This window comes from Anolis carolinensis, chromosome 6, assembly GCF_035594765.1.
Source record: "Anolis carolinensis isolate JA03-04 chromosome 6, rAnoCar3.1.pri, whole genome shotgun sequence".
NCBI lineage: Eukaryota > Metazoa > Chordata > Lepidosauria > Squamata > Dactyloidae > Anolis > Anolis carolinensis.
The window spans coordinates 97,640,323-97,667,333 of NC_085846.1; the positions used below are offsets into that span (position 1 = coordinate 97,640,323).

The following is a 27,011-nucleotide window of genomic DNA, read 5'->3' on the forward strand; positions in this document are numbered from 1 at the left end:
GGCAATCGGATAGTGTCTTCGACCAAGTTAAGGCAGCTGGCTACTTAGAACCCACACACATAGCCTTTATTGGCATATAACAACAAAATCACAACACAGGTATATACAGCAAGAGGTATTCACAGATAAAAAGAAAACATACTTTAAAATGAATAACCTGAGGGATAACATTTGCAACTGTCTCACTGTTGTTCAGAAGAGATGGAATTTTATAGCACCCTTGCCATTGAGAACACTGTGAAAAAAATGGAATTCCTGTATGTCATCCATATACGATCTAGTACAGTTTTCCCTGTTTCTGATTAAATGGAAACCCACAAGAAGGACATGAGAGCAAGAATTCTCTCCCTCTGTTATTCATTGGCAACTGGTATTTGCTGCTTTTGAAAAGGATTGATTGGTACCTTCTTCTGAATAAAGCTAAGCCATTTCAAGTTTGTTTAATCTGATGTTTTTCTCAACAAAAAAGCTCCATACACAGGATCTTGTTTGCTGAGATATGAGTGCAAAAAATAGCAAAGGTTATTAAACATTAAATTAAAATAACAGGGTAGCTAATATCAGGTAGCACACGCGTTCTCTAATTAACATGTAGGCTTGTCTGAAAAAATAACATGCATCACTGTTTGATGTGGCGTTTTAAACAAACTAAAACCAGAGGAGAAGCTTAATTAAAACAAGAAGCTTGTTTCAACGCCTAATGGGAGCCAGCAGAATACTGGAGGAAGGGAAAATAAATGTTTTGTGGAAGGTACAATATTTTAAGCATTTGCTGCAGTGTGAACTGTTCATTTATTAGCGGTGTGCTTAAGAAACTACCAAAAAAGCCCTTTTAACCCACCCACCCCCCTGCAAACAACATACCCATTCTGAACTCCCTAGAGAAATAGGGGCAGGAGGAGTCCTGAGATTATGGCGAAAAGCAACCCAAAGCAGTGAAAACGAGTGCAAACCAAGCAAATAGCAAAGCAGAGAGAGCAGTAGAGTACTAGAACAAGCAACCTTTCTCACACACAGCCCGGACATGACTTGAAAATAGAGGAGTACTCCCCAGTATTTATAGACCCGGCTTGGAAAGAAGACACATGAAATGATTTGTTCTTGCAATTGGCTTAGATAGCAGGGGTCATGGGAAACCTCAGTCATGCAATTGCTGCTGAGGTTGCCTTTGGAAATCCAAATACAAGTGAAACCACCTGAACTTTGGTGCCATATTATTTGTTGCAGCCGGAAATAAAAACCTCACACCGCCCAAGCCAATACAGTTGAGACGTTAAACAAAAACAATGATTCAGATGAATCCCATTTAGGAAACAATTACTTGTATAGCCCTATCATTTATAATAATAATTTTAAAAAATAAGCTTTATTTATATCCCACCCCCTCTCCCTGAAGGGATTCGGGAGACAAATATTCCTTGAAATAAATTTGAAAAATATTAAAATATACATGTCAAACTTTTTATATTTTATTTTTTTATTTAGAAGGATTTTAAAAAAAACTAATGCAACAGAGAATAGAGGAAGAATATTGCAATTAATTGTTATAATTGAATATTCAGATAAATTAATCAAGAAAACTCAGAGACATTCAAGATACAGTATAGAAGGTCTGCTAGAGCACAGATAAGGCAACAAAAATGGTTACTTTCATTACATGAAGAAAATATGATTGCAGTGGTTAAAGCAAAATAACTATCTGGAACATCTTCATTGACTTTCTGCTTTATGTAGATTTTTGTATTGCATGTGTCAGAGTTCCATTCAGACCTTCTGCCATGGTCAGTGTGTTCTTCATTATTTCATGTGTATGACTAAGATTGGGGAAATAATATTGTTTCAGCAATGTCCATCATCTACATGCATTTATCTCGTACTTTTTGTAGACTTAGAATGAATGTGAATGAAGAGTAAAGACAAAGCTTTCACCACAACACTATCCTGGCTCCATAGTCTTTGGGCATACAAACAATACCAGAAAAGATAGTAATTCATTAATTCAAACAAAGACCATGATATCCAGAGTACAGCATTTTATTCAGCATGCAACGGCTATTCCCATAGAAGACATATGGATGGGAAACCATTCATGTAGTCTAAAATAGTAACATATACTATGAGAATTTTATGCATTTTCATTCACAAGTAAATTTTCCTGAATTTAGCGGGGTTGCTTCAAAGTAAGCATGGACAGAATTGCGTCCTTAAGGTTTAGAATGATACTATGGATACATTGGAAAAAAATAATATGATTAGAAAGTTGAAAGATCTAACAAGAAATTTCCACTCCAAAATTGCAAACTTAGGTGTTGCACCTGTTCAGTGGACTTTGAGATTGTTTGGGGTGCATTTCATTTTTGAAGATCCAACTACTACAAACATTATTTTTGTTATCTAACTTATTTAATCTTAAATATTGTTTCGATTGAGCTCTGATGTAATGCATAATATCCGTAAAATAATTCTTCTATAAGGGTGTGTGTATGCATGTGTGTTCAAAGTGCCTGTCGTCTTATGGGCACCTCATGCATTTTACAGGGTTTTCTTAGGAAAGGAATACTCAGAGGTGGTTTGACCATTCTTTCCTCTGAAAAAATTGCATGCAGCATTTGGCATTCATTGATGGCCTCCCATACAAATATCAACCAGGGCTGAGCCTGCTTAGCTTCCAAAATCAGACACGATCTAGTATGTTTACGATATGTTGATAATACTTTGAAGGCATTATTTTGTAGATAATTAATAGTGTAAGAATAGCCTAAACATAACATAATGCAACAAAGTGCTACTGTCACAATTGTACTATAGATACTTTGATTCCAATTTCCTGTCTTTGAATGTCATTGGGATTCAAGCTGTTCTATGGTCAAGAATCTCTCAGAACCTCTATAGCAGCACCTGGAAGCAATTTGGAGCATTAATTAAAATAGGATTCCCTGTGGATATTCTTTTTATTCCAATATGCAACCCAATTTTAATTAAAGTTAATTAGATAACGTTCGTGTTTTTCCTGTACTTCTGGGGTGGGCAATATGGGGCCCAAACATTTTTGTTCCCCCAACTCAAAACTACTGCAAAATGAAATAGTTTTGCCCTCCACCACATAAGTTCCCAATGCGCCTTGAAACCCACCCCCAAAGTTGACCAAAAATCAATACTGGAAGTGAAGTCACTCTCGTTTCCTTGTGTGTTTTGATGATGTTTAACTTTGAAAGTGGTCCAAGGTATATGAACCTTTGAAAGTTGAGTTTTAAATTATTTTGTGTTTAGAAATCTGAGGGCTTTGTCATGCCAATGGACCCATCAAGATAGATCCAAGGGGAAAAATTGGGGCCCTGCCCTCCACGTTTTTCCAGCCCTGTATTGCATTTTAGAAAATAATGGAATGCGAACATATGCAAATTTGACTGCATAAGGGTTTAATTATTCTGGCCTAAATCCTATTCTTAATCCTTTTAAGAGTAGACTCATTGAATCAGTAGGATTTGCATAAGTGTTGATGCACCATTCAACTACTAATATTTTTGTTGGGGCTAACCAATAGGATTCAAGTATCTTATTTATCATAAGATGTCATCCTGACATACAGTAGAGTGTTGAGGTATTATAATTTATGGAAAATAGATCTTTGTTTCAAAGGCAGCTTTTTTGTTTTGTTCAATTTTAACTCTTAAAAAAGAATGGGCTGCCTTTAGCACCTAAACAGCAAGGTTGGAAATGCATTAACTTGAAAAATCAATCAAAATAGGGATTTGCATACAGTGTGAAGATACAGAAGCCCAAGTGTAATGTAGCTTGCACACAGAAGGTCACTAAATATAGCACCATCCTTAATGCAGCAGCTGTTTCAGTTTTTCACAGATTCTTATATAATAAGTAGTGCATTCATTTGCCAGCTAAAGGGTGAATATGTAAGCAAAAACACAGAAAGGAGATAAGTGAGTTCTTGTATTACAAGCAAGTTCAATTTCAGATGTGCTGTCAGAATCCTAAAAATCCACCAATGAAGAATAGCGGCTAAGGGGTTAGACATTTGTTGGCTCACACATTTACTAGTCTACATTTACACTAGACCTTGGGATGTTTAGATCTTTAAATATCATAATAACCTACACTTTCAAGAAGGCCAAATATTGATTTTAATGTGTTAAGGGATGAACCCAGTTAACAAATTGGAGCAGAAGAGCAAGAAGAATATAATGATGCAAGCTGCCTCATCTCTCTTTGCAGAACATCTTCTCCTCGTGGGTTAATAAAATAATTAAATATGTGTACATGCACTTAGCTGTTTTCCCCATTGAAAACAGAGGGATCATGAGTGGGTAAGACTTGCTCTTAGTACTTTGTACTTAGCACATGGTGCTTCAAATATCCAATGGTACAAATGTTTCCGCTTCAGCTATAAAACAATCTTTAGTACATACACCAATCCTTGTGTGAAAGTACCAAATGAAATGATTGGGGGAGGAAGGAGGAAGAAGCAACTAAATGAGAGCAGTAACTGTGGAAATGAGAAGAAAAATCTCTGCTGAGGGAAATCTGTTGCTGTTGAGCTGTGAACATTGAGTAGTTTCATAGTATTAATCGTGAACATTAAGGAGAGACAGTGCAGTGGAGCAAACATTTGTCTGCTTGATTGTTTTGTGGGAAGAGAACAAACACCACATTTCTTTTAAACTATTCTACTTGCCTTATCGTGTGTCTCCTCTCTCATTCTCTGTCTGCCTTATTCATTTAACCAGGCATCATTCTCATGTCAGTCCACAATGTGACTTGACAGCAAGTTGACAAACAGGCTGAATGTTGAAAGCTCTCCTAGCTGAGTTTATAAAATGAGAATAGAGAGTTATTACCTGAAATGTATTGATTTTCATTTAAGCATAGTGCACAGTAGCTTATGTTATAGGCTTGATAATCCCAAACAAGAATCATATTGGGTTCTTTCCCCACTCTATGAAAACAGATAGGAAGATGCCTGGGGAAAACAGCATCATGCCAAATTATCCCAACGATTGTGAGACGTCAGTTCCGGTCTTGCTTGTAGTTTACAATAGAAATTTTTTATTGTTAAGAGCCAGCTCTGTGGAAATAGTCTATATAGTAACTGGATGTGTGGTTTTGTGCCAAGATGTACAATTTTTGGTGAATCTAAAAGCCAATTTCTGGATCCCTAGCTTCCAGAAATGTCCCAAAATTTGGGGGAGGGGTAAATGTGGGGAAATGTTAATTTCTTGTCTTGGAAAAAAAGGACTTTCTATGCTGAATAGTGCAGGAAATCCTGCTGTCTTATTGAAAAGGTCAATTATCAACCCTGTAGGCATCTAGGAATCCACCCTCACACCCAGCTATAGTGTGAGCCCCCAGTGGCACAATAAGTTAAACCCTTGTGCCAGCAGGACTGCTGATTGACAGGTCGGCAGTTCAAATCTGGGGAGTGTGGGTGAGCTCCCTCTGTCAGCTCCAACTCCCCATGCAGGGACATGACAGAAACCTCCCACAAGGATGGTCAAACATCAAACATCTGGGCATCCCCTGGGCAACGTCCTTGCAGATGGCCAATTCTCACACCAGAAGTGACGTGCAATTTCTCAATTCGCTCCTACATTTTTAAAAAAAACCCAGCTATAGCAGAAAAGAAATGAGTTAGATGAGAAAATATATTACACTAGAATAAAAAATAGATTCATTTAATATATCATAGCTTCTTAAACTGTGGGTCCCCTTAGCTCAATGTTGGGGTCACGATTTAAGAAACCCTGCTTTAGTTCTCTCAGTGTTTTTGAGTGAAAGCACATGAAGTCCTAAATCTCGGTCTAATTGCTTTCTGTCTAATATTATCATGAGCGAATAAGTTGTTTTTCTGTTAAAAATAAAAGTAGATTTTCTTACTACTTCCTGAGCCAGAAGATAATTTGATCTGTACTCTGTAGAATATTATTATTTTGAGGAAGTTTTAAATACAGACAAAGATGAGATCACAATACAGTTGAGTAGAAGTGTGTGTATGTGTTTTACTTCTGTAGAATTATTTTCCAAGATTAACAGCAGCAGCAATGGCTAAACTCTGGAGTTAGGGAGGGATGTTGAGAGGAAAGGATGCTTTTAAGATATAATAGACCTGTAGCAATTTCTATTTCCTGACATTGAATTTTTAGATAAGGAGGGTGTTTGGGCAGTCTGTTGTGTAACAGCAGCCATCCGAATGACAATTTATGCATACACAGGTTCAGAAAATCACACACTGTGTGTAGCTTTTCACTCTGAGCGAAGCAGTATGATAATAGTTCTAAGCTGGCAGCTTCTCGTATTGAGGACTCCTGTAGCTGAAGTGGCACGTGGGAGCAAATTTTTTCCCTTGAGCTTAGCTTTGCATGCTTCGTGAATTTAATTTTCAAGGTAGGCTTTAGGAAAAGAAAGGGCAGCACATTAACAAAAATGACTACTTGGCAGTTTGTATGAGACTGGAAGTTGTGCTGAACACATTTTTAATCTATTGGATGAAGGGTTTTTTTCTCTCAAATAAGAGTTAACCTCAGGGGAAATGCTGAAAGATTATTTCTGCAGCTATTTGCATTCCTTTCAGTTATATTGCACCTAGGGCTCCTTCTACACTGACATATAATCCAGATTACCAAAGTAGATAATCCACATTATCTGCTTTGAACTGGATTATATGAGTCTACACTGCCATATAATCTAGTTCAAAGCAGATAATCTGAATTTTATATGGCAGTGTAAAAGGGGCCTTGGATGCAAACGATGACCTTGAAGACTCCTATTGTGGAACAGTGCATGTTTTTTCCTTAACCAGCGTTCAGATATTGGGAATGAGCAAAGAGGTGGCACTTCCCAGCAGAGATTTCATTGTGGGAGCTACAAACTCACTCTTTAGACACCATATAATCCATATTGAATTGGATTGTATGAGTCCACACTGCCATATAATACAGTTCAAAGCACATAATCTGGTTTTTATATGGCAGTGTAGAAACAACCTCAGTTGAGTCTGAGGTCTTCCATTAATGGATCTAGCCCCTCAGAGGTTCAGTTCAAAAAGAGTTACTATTACTCAACCAAAAGCAGTTGCAGAAGAACTGATGGAAAAATCAAGAGTATATCTGCCATCACAATTACAGTGGAACTACAGAACATCTCTGCACCACAGAGTGAGTGTTTCTTCTTAAATGGGATAACTGTAGGATAACCATGTTTTTCACTTAATCAGGATTGTCAGTTCTCTTTGGATCTTGTTTAAGAAATTGACTAAGTAAACCATAGTTAGTGGGCATAACCAATTTAGATCTTAATTCCAAAGGTACATGTAGTGTAAAGGTAAGGTAAAGGTTTTCCCCTGACGTTAAGTCCAGTCATGTCTGACTCTTGGGGTTGATGCTCATCTCCATTTCAAAACCGAAGAGCTGGCATTGTCCGTAGACACCTCCAAGGTCATGTGGCCAGCATGACTGCATGGAGCACCATTAACTTCCTGCCAGAGCAGTACCTATTGATCTACTCACATTGGCATGTTTTCGAACTGCTAGTTTGGCAGAAGCTGAAGCTAACAGCGGCCGCTCATGCCGCTCCCGGGGTTTGAACCTGGGACCTTTCGGTCTGCAAGTTCAGCAGCTCAGTGCTTTAACATACTTCGCCACCAGGGCTCCTTACATGTAGTGTAGATGAGAATATTTCCATCTCTGAGGGAAGATGCCTTAAGATTAATGGCATAACATTACCAAAGTCTACAGATCCCATAACCATTATGTGAGGGCCTTCAGATTCTTCAGGAAAGCAATGTTTTCTTTGCATAGGGGTTTGTGATAAAGTAACATACCATAATTATTCTGTGTTAACTCTGGCCATAAGTACATTGCAACCTGCACTCAGACTGCGGAAGTGGAAACAACCCTGCTCATACCCCCTAATTTCCCGTTGCCCACTTGGAAGGGAACATCTGTGTTTTGCCACCACTTGTAACTTACCATATGATTACATTGCCCACATTTGGCATGAGGCTAAGGAGACCCACATGATATTTTGCTGCTGTAAAACACTGTTGGAACATGGAGTTGTCTTATTCATTCACTGCTTCCTCAAATCAGAATCTATTTTGCTTTTATTTAAAGAGCTATTTATAGAATGAAATATATTTTCTCCATAGTGTTTGTTGCATTATGTTACATTATTTTGCTGCTCAGGTATCCTCCAGACACTTTTATAAGAAGATTAGAACAAGTTTGCTTTCTATTTGTTGAAAACTGCCTTTGGATTAGGTAAAGCAGAACATTAAATGCATATACAATCATATATTCTTATAACTATTGTAAAAGCCATGGTTGCTTATTGCATACATTATATTTACATACACTTTTACTGGGTCATAGAGATCTGCAGATATTTGGATAGGCAGTGGCATTTTGAGGACATTTATTTACCAAAGTAGTCTGAGGGCTCATCTTCACGTGACAAATAGTCTAGTGCTGGTCTAAAAACCATGGAGGTGTTCAGTGGACAGAGTCCAACAAGATCTAAACCAATTCAACCTGGGTGGACTGTTATCCTTACCTTTCCAGTCACCCTGTTTCTCTTGGCAGATGGCTGCAGAGCTCCTGGTTGTCACTGGGCATCCTTACTGACGCTAGCAAAGGAAGAAGGACCAGGGAGAAGGAAGGGGTGATAACGGGGGGGGGGGGGGGGGGGGTGATACAACTTTGATCCATCCCTGTTTCCCTGTGCTGAGTAGTGCCAGAAAAAGGGGTTGGCAACACCAGCCTATACCCAGGGTCAGCGTAGAAGGGAACTAAGATGCAGGGCTGCTCCAAAACTCTGGAGTATTCCCTGGCTTTCATTGCAAAAAGTTAAACAAGTTCACCCCAGTGTACCCCGTATTAAGGACTAGAGGTTCCTCGACATTGTCTGGGCATTTGGGGATGGTTTAGACAAATCATGGGTGGCAGTGGTACCCCTGATAGAGTTGAAAATGTCAAGAAATTCCCAGACCAGCACTAGTCCCCACCATGTAAATCCCAGGGAAGTGAGGCTGCTGACAATGTTGTCTCGACTTAGTAATAACAAATGACATTGAAAGAACTATTATAGAATTATTCTGAAACTGAATTGTAACATTTGACTTACAAGGGCTGGGAAGGACTCACCCACACGGTGTTATAAAATTTGTTCCTAGCTGCTCGCTGCTTGCCCTCATTATTACCATTATTGTAATATAGACAAATTAAGCTTACTACTTTCTGTAATGGAAAATAAAACAAAAATGATCTTATAATTTGCTCTTCTTGTATATAAAGACCATTTGCTTTTTATTGTCTTTTTAAGCCTTTAACGGCAATTATTGAGCCAAAATGTAAGTAAGGCAAAAATATGTAAGGCAAAAACTTACACATACATTAAGGCCTAAGCTTTCATGAATTATGATACTCACCCCTACCAGAGTAGGAGAACTAAAATAAGATGCAAAGCACATTTTACCACCCCATAACTTCTGGTGTGAACATGCACAGACTTTATGGATGGGACCATATTCTCGAACGGAGTGATTCCTTATGGTACCAGCTGAATTTTGTATCCTGACTTCATTCACCACTCCCAGTTACAGTCAAGATGGGGAGACAAAATCATTTGCCCCATGTAAGGAGGAGGTATATAATGGCTTAGCCCACCATCTCGATTGGAGCCATGTGTGAAAGCCAAAGCAATTCAGCCAATGTTTGTAACTCCTCCATGCAATGGCCAACTGAACAACCGCTTCACCTGACATTAGTCATCCTGATTGGCAGTTCAATTCTAATATCTGGTGAGGGATCACACAAATGCCGGGGAAAGCAAATGAGTCTTTGTCTGTGCAACTTTGCCAGCAACAGATGCATGCTGGGGTCTCAAGGATGTTTTGTGGGCATTTCTGGCCCTACACAAAAGTGTATAAATGGAGTGCTAGTCTGCAAACAAAGCAAAAGGAGTCTATAGGATGTTCAGAGCAAGGCAATTTAAAAGGGCGTGGGAGACTTGTGTGAGTTCCTTCCTCAATCTTGAGCCCCAAACTCATTATTCTCTTGCTTAAGCACTCTTAGATTGTCTTGGGGATGTAGAATCATTTCTGTCTTTTTGTTTCCCAACTCACTAATCTTGGTATAATTAGAAAGACAGTGGCACTCTTCCAGAGCACAAAATTGCAGCCCTTTGGTAGGAGCGAAGTCCAAATTCACATTCCTTACTGAAGTACCAAAGAAATGATAAGTGCACTGTGTAAAAGTCATAATTATATTGTTCACTTTGGAATTATGACATCAGTATGTGTATTATGGTAAACTTTCTTTCTTTCTCTCCCTCCAGAAAGACACACACAGACAAGTCTTTATATGCTTCTTCCACCTAAGCAGCAATTAATTTGTGCAGTATGATTCCCTGTGACTTGTTTTTCTGATACTGTTTTGCTTGTTCGGCTAGTTAGGCATATGGGTTTCAACTGAGTTGGTCTGTGATTTGCCCTTGATCAAAATGCAACAACCTTGCATGTTTACTGCCACTAGAAGTACTGGATGGAGGAAGAAGGATTATTGAAAGGGGAAAGGCATGTATATTAGGGAGGATAAGAATTAGGGAGAATGAGACTCCCTGCTAATGAAAAGCACACTAGCACTGAAATTACAGTGAGTGCATCAGCAGAAACTCTAACTGGCAAACCATTCTTATGTGGAAGGTTACTCTCAAGTGTTAACCTTTAGCTTCTCTCCACGAACACCCATTGTTTTAGAATGACTGGGTAAATGTCTGAGAATGAAAATATCCAGCAGAAACTGCTGTTTTTCCAATTGTATGTACTGAGATAGGACAAATTATTTTGCGGATTTCATTTTCTTTGAGGATGAATTGCCTGTGGCTTGAAGCCTTTAGACTGGAAAGTTTAATCTAGGTAAGTGACTTTGTGTTACTGTCTCTGCCCACTCTCAGTCTTGGTAGTTTCAAAGGAGAGCTAATATTGCCCTTTAACATTTCACCATCTGGCATTTATATGCCTTTTTTTCTTATGCTGGATTCCCATCAAATTTTGATGCAGAGAAAACATTGACATTGAAATTCTGCCTTGATTTATTCATATTTTTCTAGTCATCCACAACATTGATAGGTATGTGTGCGTGTGTGAGAGAGGGGGGGGGAGTTGTGTACCTTATCACAGAGTTTTCTTGGCAAGATTTCTTTAGAGGAGGTTTGCCATTGTCTTCCTCTGAATATACTGTATCCTTCAGTCATTGTGGGGGCCCCTGGTGGCACAGTGTGTTAAAACGATGAGCTGCTGAACTTGTGGACCAAAAGGTACCAGGTTCAAATCCCGGTAGCGAAATGAGCGCCCGCTGTTAGCCCCAGATCCTGTCAACCTATGTGATGTCTCATGGGCCTTGTAGTCCCGTTCCTAGTGCTATTGTGGCAGACGAGGAGGAAAATGTGGGATTTCCACTGGTTCAGCTTGAATCGGAGCCTCTCCACCTGGAGGATGTTTGTTCTCAGGAAGTTAACCAAACAAGCCTTGGGCAGAATTCTCCCCCATTTTCCCGAAAGGACAATTATAATAGAGATAGAGGAGTCAGGGAGGCAAATCGCCGGAGTCTCAGAATCGCAGCCAAACAATTAGCTGATTAGGTCTGCTTCCCTTGGGAAATTCTAAGGAGTCATGCATCTGGACAGAGTTGGGTTTCGCTTCTTGTTCTCCAGGGAAAGTGTTCTGTTGGCGGGAAAACAAGACCCTATATAGGGGTTTTGCCGCAAGGGGAACCTTGCGGAGTCAATTGATCAGCTTGAGAGAGAGATCGTGTGTGGACTTCGTATTCCTTGTTCCCTGCTTCCCGGATCTAGTTTCAAGTCTTGCCTTGTCTCACGTTTTGCCACGGACCTTGTTTCATGCTTCAAGTTGCCACGTTTCAAGTCTTTGATCCAGCCAAGAATCAAGCTTAAGTTCCAGCCTTGTTGTCAAGCTTCAATGGACTATAAGACCTTGTCATCTCCCCACACTTCTGCTTGGCAAAGTGTGTGTTTCGGTTAATGGATTATAACTTTGGACTCTAATATCTTATATTGGACATTATTTTCCTGGACTATATTTGGCCTTTCCTGAAAGGTCTGTTTCTGAACTATATTCTTCACTTGTTTTTATTGACTTTATATAATTCTTTAATAAAGATATTAGATAGAATCTGGTCTCTGCGCATGGTTATTGGTGCTCTGCAGCCTGGGTCCTGACAACCTAGCAGTTCGAAAACATGCAAATGTGAGTAGGTACTGCTCCGGCAGGAAGGTAATGGCGCTCCATGCAGTCATGCCGGCCACATGACCTTGTAGGTGTCTACGGACAAAGCCAGCTCTTCGGCTTAGAAATGGAGATGAGCACCAACTCCCATAGTCGGTCACGACTGGACTTAACATCAGGGGAAACCTTTACCTTTGCTCTTTGGATTTTGTGTTGTACTGTATATGATTCTTTATTGTATTGTTGTAATTGTATTATGATATGTTGTTTTTATATTGTGTTATATTGTATTTTTCCCGGGCATGGCCCCATGTAAGCCGCCCCGAGTCCCCATTGGGGAGATGGTGGCGGGGTATAAATAAAGTTTTATTATTATTATTATTATTACCTTAATCTTTTTGTGCACATTTTTTTTTGTTTAAAACATTCCAAAAGGTGAAAATTTATGAAACATACACCGAAACTTTCATAACATTTCACAAGATGTTTCAAAACATCTTTTGTTCTCAGATGCAAAATAAAAATAAAAATAAGAAAAATAAGTGATTCTTCATTACAGTCTTAATGCAGCCATCCTTCCGAATTCACATGTTCTGCATTCACAGATTCAACCAACCACGGCCTGAAAATAAAAACCAAAAAACCAAACCTCAGTTTTCTCATTTTATATATGGCATGCCATTTTATTATGACTTTATATATAACGGGACTTGAACATCCATGGATTTTGGTATCCACAGGGATCCTCCAACCAAACACCAGTTGATAGAAAGGGACGAGAAATTAAAAGTAAATGGGAACACCTCTCAGACACACAGCTATTACATGCTTTACAACCATGTCAACAGACCTCATACATTAAACTAGGGAAACCCCATCTATATGCTCCAAATTAATGTGTGGATCGAAATATAGCAATCCTTTGTCACAGGTTTTGGTTCAAAAAGATAGCAAAAAGTGTTGCAAGTATATTTGAGGAAATGTTTTTAAAATGTTTATTATATATATATATATATATGTACAGCATGAATTTATGTGTATGTTTTGTGGGATTGATACAGAGGGAAGATGGATCAGCTTATTAGCAAATCCAGTTGTTAATTCAACTAGTTTGCTAAATGGCAAATCAATATTTATACAGATCCCAATTGATTCAGTGGGTCTACTCTAGCTGGAACTAGCAATTGGATTTAGGCCATGAGTTGCAAATCAATCACTCATCATTCTCTTCACTGACATAGAAACTTTTGCAGGGCAGTTTGTTTTTCCCCACTCATCAGCATGAGCTCCCGGGTTTGTATTCAGTCAAAGGAATGAATGAATCTGTGTATCTTTCTGTCTAACTATCATTTATCACAGACATAAAACAGTGATTTAAATAAACTGTTCAGCATTCTGATATTTGTGAGTGAATGAAAACTTCTTGACCTGGTCCCCCAAAGACTTAAGATTGGATGCCAAGTAAGCTTCCCTGAAGGATCACTCCATATGTGAAGCAGCATTACCAAGAAAGTCCTATTTCTGGTCACTGTATGCCTAATCTCAAATGGTGGTGGAAACTGGAGGAGGAACTCTGATGAAGATCATAATGTTTTTTCAAAACAATGTTTAATTAGCTATCATAATATGATTTTGGCAGCCAACTTCAACCTGTGAAGAATGGGAGAGACCATAGCTGCTGTGTCTCTAAAATGTCTACATTTTTTTTTCCAATCACAGGGTTGCTTATAGAGTGTACTAATAAGATGTCAGGTTTAACTTCCAGCTGATGAGATCTGTGAATCAGTTTTACCTACTTTGTGTTCAAGGACTTCCGACATTCCAAATTATTTTCAGATAGAAATGGCCGATAGGGGCTTCATACTTTCTTGGCTTATATGAAAACTAAAAGGGTACAAAGTTTTTGAAGAGCACAGCAAGTAGGAGCAAGTTATTTCATATTTTATTACGCTGACAGCTACATTTTTCAATATAAAGCTCTGGGAAAAGCCTTAAGATTTTGTGATTTGCTAAGCAATATTGTTGTCTTTGAACAGCCTAGGCCACAATGATGAGGTGACTTCTCAAATCTCATCTTTTAAAAAGAAGCCTTTGCAGTTATTGATCTTCTACTTTATATGCGGAAACAACCTAGCAGTACAACTTAGCAGCATAACCTAGTACTGTAATAACCAATAAAGTCACATTGATTTGCATGCTTAAACAACCACAAAGTATTTGCCCACTATAGGCTCTGACATGCAAAACCATTCATTGTACTGTCACTCCTGGCAGACAGTTACTTTTCCAGCCAAGTAAGCACAGCTCCATGTATCGGGAAAGATTATAAACATAGGAGTTTACCATGCACTGTTTAACTTATAGAAAGCGAGTATGATGGCTATAGAACAGAATTTTTTGCCACTTGGAATTTGTTCCTCTTGTTTTGTGGCTTGTACACATATAAATCTGAAACCTGAAAGCAATTTTGCTGTAGAATAGGTATTTTGTTGATATTAGTGTTTTAAGATGTGCTTGTAAATGTTCTTAAGGGTTGCTTTTTATGATTTAACTGGTCTCTGAGTTGTATTTTACTTTCCTATATGTTGTTTTTGATCATCGGATGACTTACAAGGCAGATGAATGAATGAAAATACTTAAATCCCTCTTTTAATAACCCTTCCTTTGATTACTTGACTCCAACAGTTTAAAATACAGTGACTTATGTTGCAAGCTGTAGAACCATTCGGGAAGCTTCAAACCCCTCCCACAAAAACAGGATTAAGTAGTTCAGAAAGCTATTGGTCTGGAACATTCTTGTTTGGCCAAAATGAATCAACAGAGAGCAAATACAGCCATTAGAAAATTGAGTCAGAGACAGTATGAGCTGGCAATGGCCAAATGTCTGTGGCAGCTTATTCAGGAATATGCTTGGTTTACATGTGCAGGTTTTCTCAGAGTATTAATGGGATATGATAAAATATTCAATTCAACATATTGTGGGATACTTTTTTTCTCTCCACATTTTATACTGAAGCATGAATGGAGTTGTCATTTGATCTCAGAAATTCTGCTTGGCTTGTTTCTCTTTATTTTCCACTTTTTATCTCCCTGGGACAATAGTTGCAATCATGTACAGCACAACATTTATTGAACGAGAAGGTTTTTTATAGGCAAAATTACAAATACTGTGTTGTTTAGTGAACCTGACTGCACTGCTGAGCAGATATAACGACATTATATATTTGTCTAAGGCTAGACAAAAATCTAAAGATTAGACAAAATGACAAATATGACACTGTCTTAAATCAAGAGCTAGGTCACACTATAGTTGACTTATTAAAACCAGAATGTTTGTGTTGCCATCTACACACTTTTGTGATAAGTGTGCTATGATTTTGCACACATTTAAACTTTTGCATAATTGTGATGATTTTGCATTAATGACATGCCAGATCCTCATCCTGGCACACATTTCTGCATCTGATGGTAGAAAAAGCAACTTGTCCGTCATAATACCAGCAAGCATGTCTCCCTGCATATGTAAAGCCAATTGGCTGCATATGTTTGGAGATGGTCCGTTGGAAATTTGGATTATACCCTCTCAAGAAATCAAGAAATATGGACTTTGGGGCATCCCATACTGCCCCAATATGGGGTGAAATTTCAAGCACTCAGATATAGGATAACCATAGAAAATAGACACCTGGAAATTGTATTTCTTTGTGGATAAAGGCAGTTAATGCAAATGTTACATCTTTACTTTGGTTCTACAGTACCAGTGGTGCATTTACAACCATGTGTGTCTCTAGATGTTTTCTAGGTTTTCTGGTATTCTTTGTCTGAAAGTCCATCATTTCAATAGTTCACTATTACAGTAGAGTCTCACTTATCCAACACTCGCTTATCCAACACTCTGGATTATCCAACACATTTTTGTAGTCAATGTTTTCAATACATCGTGATATTTTGGTGCGAAATTCGTAAATACAGTAATTACTACATAACATTATTAAGTATTGAACTACTTTTTCTGTCAATTTTTTTGTTAAACATGATGTTTTGGTGCTTAATTTGTAAAATCATAACCTAATTTGATGTGTAATAGGCTTTTCCTTAATCCATCCTTATTATCCAACATATTCGCTTATCCAACGTTCTGCTGGCCCGTTTATGTTGGATGATACTCTACTGTATTCACAGTTTCACATATCCACATGAAGTCTGGGAGTGTATCCATCCCCTGAGGCTACAAAGGTTACATTGCATTCAGTACGCAGTTTTCTGAGTGATGTTTTCTGGTGATAAAGTTTATTTCCCTCTGTGAGCTTGTCTGAGATATAAACTGATCAGAAGAATCTCCTTTCAAGTAAATCAATCCTCAGTTCTTTTTTGTGTGTACAAGAACAAGAAACTTCAAAATGTTCTCTTACATGACAGTAAGATATTTTCTCTTGGTCTTGAGATTTTCACATTTGGGGAAATATTTTTCAACACATTTCATACTGTGAATAAACTCTGGTAATTGCACAAATTATGCAGCTAAACTAGAAAAATGAGTAGCTAAACTGCAGTCGCTGTTTTTTAATATATAGACCTCTGAAAGGAAGGCATAGGGTAGAATTGTTGTGCTGGCTAATATTTGGCAGCAGAAAAACCAAGAGCAACAACAGCAAAACAGGGATAGAGATGGGAAGAGGGAGAAAGTAAGTCACCCTGGTCTATACCTCTTTCATTCAGTCCACATAGCTTTCAATAACTTCCATACACAGCTATAACACCAACTATTAAAGATAGGACAGGAATAGTCCCAAGGAATGGCCATGCATCCTTATGGTGAGAGAGATTTTGACTCAGCACAGCTTCATCTGGCTCTTCATTGTCTTTGTCAGTAGGATTGTTCTCTTTTGGTGCCTCATCACACTAAGAGCATGAATCCACTTTAAATCCAGTTGCTGTCTCCTGCAGATTTCTAGGGTTTGTAGTTTAATGAGGCCCGGGACTTCTCTGGCTGAGCATTTTAAAAGCCCCTCCCCTAAACTACAAGCCCCAGAAGGTAGAAACTGGATTTAAAGTGGATCCATACTCTAGTGCAGTGGTTCTCAACCTGTGGATCCCCAGATGTTTTGGCCTTCAACTCACAGAAATCCAAACAGCTGGTAAACTGGCCAAGTTGTAAGTCAAAACACCTGGAGATCCACAGGTTGAGAACCACTGCTCTAGTGTGATGAGGTCCTTGGTGTAATATAGCAGTTAACCTATAGTCTAATGCACATTGCGTAAGTAACTGCCATTGAACATAGTTTGATCTGGGTCAACATGATTATTTATTCCTTAGGATTGTACTATAAGAGACATTGCTGCAAACTAGGAAGTCTCTTTAATTTGTCTTCCATGTAACATTTTCTACTATGTTCTTCCCACCTCCCTGAAGCAGTCTAAAGACAAATATACTCCAACTATTTACCCAATAATTGGGGCCTCTTTCAATTTTTTTCCACATCAAGGATCCATTCTTCTTAGCCTTTCTAATGTTTGTTCTTCCCTGTATTCTTTTGTAGCTCTTGATTCATTATTAAAACCTGGAGATGAGATTAATTTTCCTTCAATAACTCTTTGAAGCTCTAGCAGCACCTAATTAACTCTGGCATGTATTAACTTTTCGGCTGTGGCTAACATGATTTTGCTATTTTGTTTCTTTATTACAGGCTTTATCTATACAGGAGATGTTGTGCATCGAATGTTAACGGCTACACAATACATTGCTCCCTTGATGGCCAACTTTGATCCAAGTGTGTCACGAAATTCTACTGTAAGATACTTTGATAATGGTATGTATTAATCATTTTGGCTGGCTGCACTTTTTCTTTCCTTTGTAACAAAATATACACTGAAGACTGTTTGTAATATATAGCCCACAGAAGTTAGTTTAATCAAATTAGCATTCCTCTCAATTAAATTTATATTGGTAGACCATTGACAAACATTATATATTATTATTTCTATGCATGCTGTTTTTAAAACTTACTTAAAGCTGAAACCGCAGTTAACATGATCAGCTGAAAAAGACAACTCTTATCTAGCAAACATTTATGCCTTCGTTGGTATTTGTACAGTAAACTACCATTAGTTTAATATGAGCCGCTTTCAATATTTCTGTCACTTCTCAAAGAAGCACAACATAACTGAGGTTAACGAGCCCTAGAAAGAATGTGGCAAAGTATTCACCATATCTATCTATCTCTATATATAAAAGGATAAAAAAAATTCGGCCTAGGACAAAACAACAAAACTACACATCCCAGAAACACTAAACTTGGCAACACAACCTCTCATCCATGCCTCTATGTTCATACAACAAAAAGAAAAGAAAAATAAAGTCCTAATTAGAGGGAAAGGAATAATTGTTTTTTATCCAATTGCTGCCAGTTACAAGGCTAAACTCTGCCCACTTGGTCTCCTAGCAATCTACTCAGCCCAGGGGACAGGCACAGTTAGGCCTCAGGTCTCTTCTTATAGGCCTCAGGCCTATAAGATACAGATTATCTGATTTTAACTGGATTATATGGCAGTGTAGACTCAAGGCCCTTCCACACAGCTATATTATCCATTTATAATCTTATATTATCTGCTTTGAACTGGATTATCTTGAGTCCACATTGCCAGATAATTCACTAAGCAAGGAATCTGTGGGAAGTCCAGGGTGAGGGAAGAACTCTTGCCAGCGTAAATGTTCCAGTTAATCACCCTAATTTGCATTGATGTAGCCATTCAATGCAAATTAGGGTGATTCACTGGAACATTTATGCTGGCAAGAGTTCTTCCCTCACCCTGGACTTCCCACAGATAAACATTCCTTGCTTAGCTTTTCCATACCTCACAACCTCTGAGGATGCCTGCCATAGATGTGGGCGAAACGTCAGGAGAGAATACCTCTAGAACATGGCCATACAGCCCGGAAAACATACAGCAACCCTTAATGTCTTTTGTTTTCACATATTCATCTGTTTTGAGAGTAGCCGCTGTTGATAATATAATTGTCAGTGCTTTCTACATTTCATTTTCTTATAAAGTTGCTATTAACAATCCATCCCCAATCTTGGCATGCCAATTCATGCATCTAGTGAAGTGGACTATAATTCCCAAAAAGTATGCTATAATAAATATGTTTGTTTCCAAGGTAGCAGATTATATGAAACTGATTGATTGATTGGTTGATCTAATTGACTGAATTTAGTTATTACCTTTGTTCTGGATTTCTGGCCCTAAGCTTTATTTTGCTATAATGTGGAACATGTACATGTTCCTTATATTGTTGAACCAAATGTCTGCCAATATGGTGATTATAATGCATAGAAACAACAATATAAAGAGGGTGCTTGAGTGGAACCAAATGAGAATTTCAGAGCGAGTGCTTGAATAAAAGTGGCAACACTGACATGGTTTTTAGAGATGAGTAGAACAAAATTATTTCTCTCCATATTCCATAAAAAAGGTTAAGAACTATGTTCCCTCTGTTATTTCTGCTGTTAGTTAACTAGTTCCCAACACCTTAAATCAAGAAATAGTTTTCTAAGATCTATAGAGATGCTTGCAGGAACACCTCAGCAAACGAGAGTCCAAAAGTGGCAGGCTAAGACCCGGAACCTCAATCAGTAGCTGACACCAAATGAGAAACTCCCTCCTGGGCACATAGAAGACTGGGCGACTTGAAAGACACTGAACAAACTGCGCTCTGGCACCACGAGATGCAGAGCCAACCTTAAGAAATGCCAACCTCCCGCGCCCTGGCCCCGCCCAGCGTGCCCTGGCCCCGCCTCCCACGCTGCGTGGGAGGCGGGGCCAGGGCGAATAGTGAGGGAGGCGGGGCCAGAGTTGGCCCCGCCCCCCGCCCAGCATGCCCTGGCCCCGCCTCCCACGCAGCGTGAGAGGCGGGGCCAGGGCACACTGGGCGGGGGGGCAGAGCTGGCCCCGCCTCCCATGCTACTCCCGCTCGCCCGTCTGGCCTTTTCTAGCTGGCCAGACTGCAGCGGAGGTCCCTCCAGGCCGTGATTGCGGCCTGAAGGGACCTCCGCTGCAGTCTGGCCAGCTAGAAAAGGCCAGATGGGCGAGCGGGAGTAGCATGGGAGGCGGGGCCAGCTCTGCCCCCCCCCCCCGCCCAGCGTGCCCTGGCCCCGCCTCCCACGCAGCGTGGGAGGCGGGGCCAGAACACGCTGGGCGGGGGGCGGGGCCAGAGCTACTCCCGCTCGCCCATCTGGCCTTTTCTAGCTGGCCAGACTGCAGCGGAGGTCCCTGCAGGCCACGATTGCGGCCTGGAGGGACCTCCGCTGCAGTCTGGCCAGCTAGAAAAGGCCAGACGGGCCAGGGCGCACTGGGCGGGAGGCGGGGCACCGTCAGGGCGGTGCCCCACCTCCCGCCCAGCCTGACGGCGCCCCCCCCCGGGCCTGCGCCCGAGGCGGCGGCGTCAGGTGCCTCTATAGTGGGGCCGGCCCTGTGGATAATCCAGAATGTTGGATAAGCGAGTGTTGGATAAGTGAGACTCTACTGTATGTGTTTTCCAATACATTACAACTTGTACCCTCAGTTCGCTTCTGACATGATAAATAAATACTGGTTCCTAGTCAGACTGATCTTATTCAAGCTAAAATGTATCATATTAGAAGACAATGGGGGGTTTTTCACCCAAACTTTGGTCTCTTAAGTTTTGAAGAAGAAGAAAAAGGGGATAACTTTTCAAGACTGTATCAAGATTTGCAATACTTTGTAGATCATTCTAGTTTCCGTGGAGCACCTTTGAAACATGATATGCCTGCGTAACCCATGATCTACCCAACAGTAGCTATGTGGCATAGCTGAGTAAGAGCTTGATAAATCTGCCTCTGCCTCCCCAAAAGCACAGAAACATAAGGATATGAACACCAAACACATTTCCCAGAAAGTGTGCTGCAGTTGTGTTGGCAGGCTGTACATCGAATGGTCAGAAGACAATTTGCCTAAAGAATTGTGGGACTTTTGCAGCTAAAAGGCTTCAATGCATTATTAATATAAACACTGTCAATAAATTCTTAGTCATTCTATTTAGCTGGGACTCTTAATATGTAGCACTAACACTGTATATTATTTAATATCTCTTACTCTGAAAGCTTGCAGTCAATAAAAAAGTTAATGCTATGCGGGATAAATAGGCAGAGTAAAAATGGACTGCTTTAAATATTAACTTTTTTATGTCAGCATTTCTGTAAACATCCTTAAATAGTATAGTCAGTGGGTTGTAAACTAAATGACACAATGTAATATTGTGCATAAAGCAAGCAGTTGGGTGAGCATGGCTTGTGTACCAATTTATATTTCTTATATGACAAAGCTAGTTTCCTATATAATTTTGGTTTAGATGGAATTCCCAAACTGTAGATACTTAGTTTCCATGATCTGTAGTTAGTTTAGCCTGTACTCAAGAATGATGGGACCTATGCATGCACATCTACAGCATGCAATTGTATATATCAGCAGTAGTAAGATTGTTTCTTGTTTTGTTTACAGTTTCAAAAACAAATATATATAAAATTTGAAAATGTTGCTCTTTGCACTGCAACTTGTAGCGTCCTATAAAGTCCCATAGATTTCTGTGAGTTCTAATGCAAAAGATATTTATTCTAGCACTGTTGATATATACCATACGTATAATTTACAAGGTTAGTAATAATATTGCCACATGTTAAGTTGTTAAATTGCAAGAAATGATACTGAAAAGGCATCACACCACTTAGTGTAATATTTTCTTCTCTTCACCCTACTTGGGACTTGACAGGTACTGCCCTGGTCGTACAGTGGGACCACGTTCATCTGCAAGATAATTACAATCTGGGCAGTTTCACATTTCAGGCAACTCTTCTCAATGATGGCCGTATCGTTTTTGGCTACAAAGAGGTGAGTTTGATTTGTCATTGTTTTACAGGTTTTATCATCAATCCTATCTCTGCTAAACTATTAATGTTCTGCTATCTTCATGCAAAATACTTTCTTTGTGCTTAGACTCACCACATGAAAGATAGTGTAAAAAATAATGCTCTGTTCCTACTGAAAAGACAGGGCTGTCCCAAGACATTTTGCTTCTGGAGGCAAACAGAAAATTTTCCTCCTGCTCAAGTCAAGCTACACAGTATCCTAACCTATCCTAACCTATCTCAACCAAGTTATTTTGTCACTTGAGACCAGAAAGCTCACCTCCACCTGTTCCCAGTAGTAAAAATAGAAAAATAAATTAATAGCTAACAATGTGTGGCCTTTTCTCAGATTTCCCTAAATCTGCTTTCCTGCTAGTGAAGAAGAAGAAGATATATTCTTCAATATATTTAGGATAAGATATTAAGGATAAGCTATTACTAGTAAAAAAAAAATATCAACATGATTTGAGTCTTAGGTCCCTGCCTACTAGCTGGATCTGCATGCTCATCCATTATTTTGCTAACATTGTTATAAAAGAAGCCATAGAAGAATTTAGGTGTTGTTAGAGGAAGCTGATGTCAACATATTTTGCTTCTGGAGGCAAAGCAGAAATTGTTCCCCAAGTCAATGCACATAGTTCATGTGGCAATATAACATCCAGTGGCTGTTAGTGACTTCTGTGACGTTCTAGCAAAGATGCTGAACTTTTGGGGTCACGGGCTTCAGTACTTTTGGTAACTCTTTTATAGTTCAGACTAAAAGCTAGAACAATTCACTGTCTCCTGGCATGGGAGCCACCAGTCAGTGAAGATAAATGGAACTAAACATTCTTTTTTAGATGAGCAAAAGGGAAACTGGCAATCTCTTTTCAGGGAGGAAAGTGCCTGACCTTTTGTGCCAAATTCTTCGGACATTATACTGGTTACAAGAATAGCTCTCTTATGTGACAAAGCGTTTATGTGTATCAGCCAGTTCACAGTTCATTTCAACCTGTAATGAGAAAACATTATGTTGGGAACCATTTTTGACACTGCCACACGCGTGAAGAATTTCTGTTCTATCTTTTCTCTGTCAATGTGTCCATTGCCTGTCACCAGAAGTTGCTGTACTCTCATAATTATATGTCAGCTATTCACAGCATCAGTGTAAATAATCGATCAAATTTTTAAACAGAATATTAAATGCAAACTCATTCTTAAAAGACATCAGACATAACTAGATATCAGGTTTGCCAATCTAGTTTGTTAACTTACTATGGTTGATACAAACAGTAGTTTCCTATGTTCCAATCGAAGATGGGTTTATTATGGAACAGTGCCTGGAAGCTTTAAATGCCTTTGCTTGTGCACAAATGAGAGAGAAGCATGAAACAGATTTATATGATCCTGAAGACTGCCAAAGGACATCTACATATGAACAAACTATGTGTGGTTATAATATCTGAATATAATCACAGGGGAATCCACCCATTTCTGTCAATAAGCCAATCTTACTCATTCTTGTTCAAGTCTGCCTAATGTAACAGATTTTTTTTCATATACCACCCCATAACTATTTCATTACTCCACTTCCCTCCCTCAAATATATTCTACCAATGCAGCAAAATTTATAATTTATGCAGTGGGTCCTTACATGACTGAAACAGGTAGAACATTTTCATTTTAAAAAATGAAGAAGAACAAGGCAATAATGGAGTTCTTGCACTGACTATTTATTATGTATATGTGGAAGGAAAAACAGGAACAGTAATATGGCTTAATGCACATTTTGTTTGGGTTATGCAAAAATTAAAGTATTTTTTAAAATAGATCTACTGTTGTAGATTTTATAAAGAGTATTCCACTTCTGTCTATTAGCCCAAATGGATTATTGCTATAGTGTTTATGAAAATTAACCGAACGTCTGTGAAATATTCAGTAACAGAGACTAAATTCATTCCCCAGCATAATATACTTTTGTGTGGCTCTGCATGCAAAATTGTATTTGGTGTTAGCCAAGCAGCATTAAAAGGAAAGCTGTTTACCCAATAAGCAAGCTAAACTATTTGAGAAAAATACTCATTGTACTTCAAAGATGTGCAACCTTGTTCCCTGCAGTGAATGGACAAAGAGGCCTACAGTTAATCTAAAGTATATTTACTTTGCCACATTAATTGCATAGAGGTAAAGCAGTAATTGTAATTGTGAAAGTACTTATGAGGAGTTAATAAACAGGTCTGTCAAACCTTAAGTACTAGACCAAGTCAAAATTCATAGTGCATTGAAATATCATTTCCACCAGCCTGGTTCCAACTGTTCCTTTTCTTGGAAGGGGAGGGAGAGAAAGAGCAGTGGGGAAATCTAGAAATTACAACTGGAGCAAAACCAGTTTTAGATGTCTGACAAATGCATATCCCACTGGCAAGGAAAAGAGGTGATTATTTGTTTAACCATCACAACATGCCAGAAGCCCTGTAGTTATGTACACAAGAGCTCAGTCTTCACAAATATCAGCCTCTTTATGGTTGAATGATCTGTGAGTCTCTGTGGGATTCTGGCTGTGGCCTGTATTCTGCTCAAAAGTCAGCCAAATGCATTATTTGCTGCTACTATAGTTGGACACATGTTGCTAAACATAATTTGGTGGCTTTGGGTCTCTGTTTGAAAACTACCTCCTGCCATACTAGATAACATGTTTATATAGAATTCAAAGGCATAGCCAGCCATGTGGTTTGGATCAGTAAGCAAAGGGATCTCGTAATACATTTGAGACTAATGGAGGTAGCATAAAACCTTCGTAGACCTAAGTCTACTTCATCTTCTTTTATGAAGAGACGCTGATGTAGGGCACAGCTAGTAATACCAAAGCAGTTGTTATACCATGATAGCGAGTGTGCATGAATGGTCCTGTTTATCTGGTGATATGGAAATATAAATTCCCACACACAAGGTACTTTTCCAGTAAATAGGATCTGGCTACACAGATGGACATTAGTAGGCAACTGAGGGGTACACAGAAGCAGTGATCCACTGCCAAACCATGGAGTCCCCAGCCCTGCTCTTATTCACCTTTCACGTCTAAGCATGAAAGCAGTGACAAAAGCTGATCCATTTTCATCTGGATAGTAATATGAATTAGGGCTGTAGGGGATAGTTGAGAAACTATTGTGTGGACCCATATGAGTGATCTCCTTATTAAAAGCATATTTCCCAAGCCTACTTCTCCCTTAAGTCTACCTCCTCAAATAGAGCCAATGTTGGTGAGATTTGATTGTTTTGTTTGGATCTTTCTGAGCACGTTTTTATGTCCACTTTATTTTGAAAGTGACATGAACAGAAACAAATCATTTTGATATGTCATTCTCATCATCTTCCTCCTCCTTTTGTCTTGCAGATTCCTGTCTCAGTGACGCAGATTAGTTCAACCAATCACCCTGTAAAAGTAGGGCTATCAGATGCATTTGTGGTCGTCCATAGGATCCAGCAAATTCCCAGTATGTTTTTTTTATATATGCTAATGAATATTGTATGAGATGGTGTGTTTGAAGTAATAAAATCTGAAGTGTTTGAAAAGGGGGTTTAACTAAACCAAAAATTGCTTAAATTGTTTCCGTTAGCTCATTTAAATGTAATTTCATTGGTTTACAACTCCCACTGTGGCTGTCTGCTTTGTTGTTTGCCCTGAACTGAGAAGCAAAATTTAACTTCCAGCCAAATGGGAAATGGCATAATTCTGTATTACTCATGATAGGTTTCCACAAAGGACCTTAGAGGGTTGTTATTATTTTGTGCACATGTTTTGATTTTGGAGGGGCCAGTAAACATTATTTCTTTTCTTCTGTAACAAATTAAATCATATTTTTAAGAATTGGAATTTATTCAACAGAAAACTCACTGCATTTGTGGGTCACACAGACAAGAGAGAAACTCATATAATCCTGATGGTACTATAGCATAGATTTGTCTACAAAACTGCATCTTTTAGAACTAATAGAATCATAGAGTTAGAAGAGACTACTCAGGATTTGTTGTTGTTCATTCCTGTTGAGTCAACCTCAACTTATGGTGTGAGTCGGACCTTCAAGATCCGTGGTCATCATACACTCTTCTTGAACTTTTCTAACTCATGGCCATGGCTTACTTGATTAAGTTTATTCAATTATAAATGCAATTTTTGTCTTTTCCTATTATCTTTTACTGTACCTTCATGAGTCATGTTTTCTCATGTTTGTTATGCAAATTTCTTCCTTGTGGTCTCTGTTAAATTGCACATATGGTAGTTTCCATGTCCATTAGGTGAGCTTATATGCTTCTGCTTTTGCCCGGGGAGAGAGATCAGTCCCTCCTCTCCAGCACTTCCACTGTTGGGAGAGGGGACGGAGCCATCTGGAGGCTTTTTCCTGCTGGAGGGTTCGGGTGCTTTCGCATATGCTCCCTTGATGGAAGGACATGGCTTGAGGATGCCTGCATGGCATCAGGCGACCATGCCTACTGTGTCGGGATGGAGGCCACTCTGCCCATATGTGGCCTGGAAAAACAAACCAACCACAAGAGCAGGTTTTCTGTGGTATCCAGTCATAATATCTCACTGTCTAAGTAAATTAAGTCCATGTATTAGATGCCACTGAGCAAAAGGAAAAGTCTATTTCGCCTGTCTTCCATCACTCTGTTTATGCGAACAAGGAGGCAATAAAAGTATACTAAATTGTGATTACAGTATTCCCTCATCGCGGAGGTTACGTTCTAGGACCACCTGCGATAAGTGAAAATCCGCAAAGTAGGGAAGCTATTAATATTTTAATATTGAATATTTATTTATTTACTCCATTGCTGCTTCTCTTCAGGGCTGCCTCCTT

At 39.1% G+C, this 27,011-nt stretch overlaps 1 protein-coding gene across 1 annotated transcript in view; it reads left to right on the top strand.

Moving 5' to 3' along the window:
- plxdc2 (plexin domain containing 2) overlaps window positions 1-27,011 on the top strand; it is a 241,142-nt gene that overhangs the window by 164,354 nt on the left and 49,777 nt on the right. Inside the window, exons 5-7 of the mRNA XM_008112452.3 lie at window positions 17,941-18,063; window positions 22,041-22,159; window positions 25,550-25,649. Coding sequence (XP_008110659.1) covers window positions 17,941-18,063; window positions 22,041-22,159; window positions 25,550-25,649 — 342 coding nt within the window. The remainder of the gene's footprint in view (window positions 1-17,940; window positions 18,064-22,040; window positions 22,160-25,549; window positions 25,650-27,011) is intronic.